At 36.9% G+C, this 3,399-nt stretch overlaps 1 protein-coding gene across 1 annotated transcript; it reads left to right on the forward strand.

The window, feature by feature from the left end:
- Positions 1–545: 545 nt before the first annotated feature.
- LOC132612041 (uncharacterized) lies at positions 546–1,748 on the forward strand. The gene is made up of 2 exons (XM_060326388.1): positions 546–631; positions 1,163–1,748. Exons 1-2 carry the CDS (start codon positions 546–548, stop codon positions 1,746–1,748), a joined length of 672 nt encoding a protein of 223 aa, XP_060182371.1.
- Positions 1,749–3,399: the final 1,651 nt, after the last annotated feature.

Below are 3,399 nucleotides of genomic sequence, written 5' to 3' on the forward strand. Positions count from 1 at the left end.
CGATCGACTTACGTTCATAACAGTTACTATTGATTAAGTGACCACATCAAAGCTATAAGATCATGCCCAATTATCTTCCACACGGGTAGTGCCATGCACGAGACCCTAATCTTTAGGAATGTTGGTCAAAGAATTAGCTCACAATAATAAGTGTTTTCAGAAAGTACCTCAAAAAGAAATCAAGTATGGAAGTATAGTTCATGATTGAGGCAGGTAACAGAACTATGGTGAAAGAATTTCACCGCTTAGATAAGTTAGGAGTTTGACTTTTGAACTCTGAAGATGGTGGAGTTGTTGTACAGAACATGGCTTATTCCTCCTTAGTAGCCAAAGTGAAGTAGAAACAGTTTGATGATCCCTACTTGTTGTAGCTAAAAGAATGGATTCACAAGTATAAGACGATGGTTATTGAATAAAGGGGGAGATGATGGTACCTTGAGGTACCATGACAGATTGTGCGTTCCAGACATTGATGGACTTAGAGAGGGAGGATCATGTTATAATCCCATAATTTCAGGTATTCTATCCACCAAGGTTCCATAAAGATGTATCATGATCTCAAGGATATTTATTGGTTGAATGACATGGAAAATAACGTTGCAGACTTGGTGGACAAGTGTCCGAATTGGCAGTAAGTGAAAGTCGAGCCGTAGAAAGCCCGGTGTTTTGCCACATAATACACATATTCGTGAGTGGAGATGGTAAATATAGACTTTATAACAGGATTATCTCTCTCATTTTGAAATCATGATTTGATTGGGTGATTGGAGATCGACTTACCAAGTCAACGCACTTTTTTGCTAGTGAACCACAGATTCAGTAGAGGATCAAGCCAAATTACATATCCAAAACATTGACGGATTACATGGGACTCCAGTACCCATCATTTCAGGCCGTGGTGCCCAATTCACAATGAATCTTTGGAAATCTTTTCAGAAAGGACTAGGCATAAGGATAGACCTCAAAACAGTTCTTCATCCTCAGACAAATGGTCAAATAGAACGCACTATTCAGACACTTGAGGTATGTTGAGGGCATGTGTCATTGATTTTAAAGATAATTGAGATGATCACTTACCTCTTATTGAGTTTGCCTATAATAAAATCTATCACTCTAGTATCAAGATAGCACCATAAAAATCTTTGTATGGGCGAAGATGTAGGTTGCCGATTGGTTTGTTGGAAGTCGGCAAACCAGAATTGTTAGGACCAGACTTAATCCACCAGGCTGTGGAAAAATTCAAATTGATTCAGGAGCGGTTGAAGACGGCTCAAAGTCGCCAAAAGTCCTATTCAGACGTGTACCGTAGAGACTTGGAGTTTCAAATTAATGATGGGGTGTTTTCTAAAGTTTTGTCCATGAAAGGAATTATGAGATTTAGGAAAAAAAGGAAGTTCAGTCCCCATTATATTGGGTCGTATAAGATCCTACAAAGGATCGGGCAAGTAGCTTATGAGTTAGAGTTGCCACAAGAATTGGCTATTGTATTACACCCAGTATTTCACGTGTTTAGGGTAAAGAAGTTCATGGGGTACTCGTCTCTGGTTATTCCTACAGAGATCATGGGAGTGAAATATAGCCTGTCTTACGAAGAGATTCTAGTAGCTATCCTTGATCGTCAGGTTCGCGTGTTTCGAACTAAGGAGATCGCTTCAGTAAAAGTACTATGGAGAAATCAGAAAGTTGAAAAGGCTACGTGGGAAGCTGAAGAGGACATGAAGTCTAAGTATCTCCATCTCTTTGAATAGTAAGAAGAAAATTTTGAAGGTAATTAACCTTTTCATTCAGACCCTATATATTAGAATCTCCATGTCTTTTAGTATCTAGTCAGTTCAGTAGTCATTCAGTTCTGTATATATTCAATTCAATATCTCAGCAGTTCAGTAATCATGTATTCATTTGGTTTAGTACCAATTCACTTCAGCATTTACTCAGTTCAGTATTCATGTGTTCATGACAGTTCAGTGTTCACATGTTTCCAATAGTCACGTTTAAGGTCCAGAGTTAGCCGTAGTTACAATCAGGACAATCATTCGACAATGAATGATCCCAAGAGACAGATAATGTAACACTCTGTAAATTCAGATTAGTTGTGGATGTGTTAAATGAGTATTAATGTGGCATTTTAGACATGTGAAGTACTATCGGGATGAGTTTGGGTAGAAATAGTTATTTTGAAATCAAGACGAATAGTGATGTGGTTAAGATTTGATAAAATCGGTTAAGTTCTCGATAGGTCTATCTTCCACCTCAATTTCGTGAAAATCCAAAGAGAATTTGAGAAAACTTAAAACATGAAAGTTGTAGCCTTTGAAATTCCTTTCCAACAATATATTCTTGTGCTCAAACGCAGCTCTGTCAAAGGATTATGCCCATTTTACTTAAGGTAGTACAACTGCACACTTGTGTCGCTAAGGTGGCGTAAGCAAAAGCAGTTCAGACCAAATTTTTGCCTTGGGCGCCACACTTGAGATGGAAGGTTGGAACAGGAGTTGTATTTTTCCAAGTTACGTATTTTACTATATATTTAAGGTCGGGGTTTATTTCCCCAACTTCCCCAAACACGAAAGATAATCTGGAAGGAGCTCGTCCCAAACCTCAAGAACATTTCAAGGTAAGTATTAGTGATTATTCTAAGTTTATTTTAATTCCCCAATACCTTATCAACATGATTAAACCCTTCAAATCCATAGATAATTGATTGAGACTTGGTTTTGGACAATAGAGCCCTAGAATCCGAATTTAAGGGAATTGAACATCAAAAAGGTAATACCTTCGTCCTTTAATCGATTATAGTTTTGTATTGGTGATTATAGACTCTAAGTTCATGAGATATGAGTTGATGGGTTTGATAGAAAAGCATGAACGGTTATAGTTTTATGTTGTTGATTGTTGATTATTGATTAAGGGTGTAGTTTATCATGTGGGTGATGAAGAATGATATTGATTATAGCAATATGTGATTGTAGAATTATCCAGGAAAAGGGAATGGGTTTTTGGGTGTAGAAACACCATCAATAAAGGTTGTGGAACTTTATTCCCACCAAGTGTTTGATAAAATACCTAGATGGTCAAAGCATGAGTATTATTACTAATATTGAATCCCTTTGACTTGTATTGTTATAGATTAAGATTGAAAGGGTTGACGAACATTGTATTATGCTCAAAGGCTAAAATTAAGGTATGTGAGGCTAACTCTCTACTTTTAGGAATATTGATAATTCTCCCTACGATACGGTTTATTGACTATTATATTTGCCTCAGAGTTATAGTTGTACTTTAGTTCCATGAATAGTTGCAGAACTTCTATTCTCTAGTTTCATATTTCGTTCATGACTTTCATTCCAAACGTTGTGAAATCAGAACGTAATCTAAATAGACTCGTGCTTTATACCTATG

This window comes from Lycium barbarum, chromosome 9, assembly GCF_019175385.1.
Source record: "Lycium barbarum isolate Lr01 chromosome 9, ASM1917538v2, whole genome shotgun sequence".
NCBI lineage: Eukaryota > Viridiplantae > Streptophyta > Magnoliopsida > Solanales > Solanaceae > Lycium > Lycium barbarum.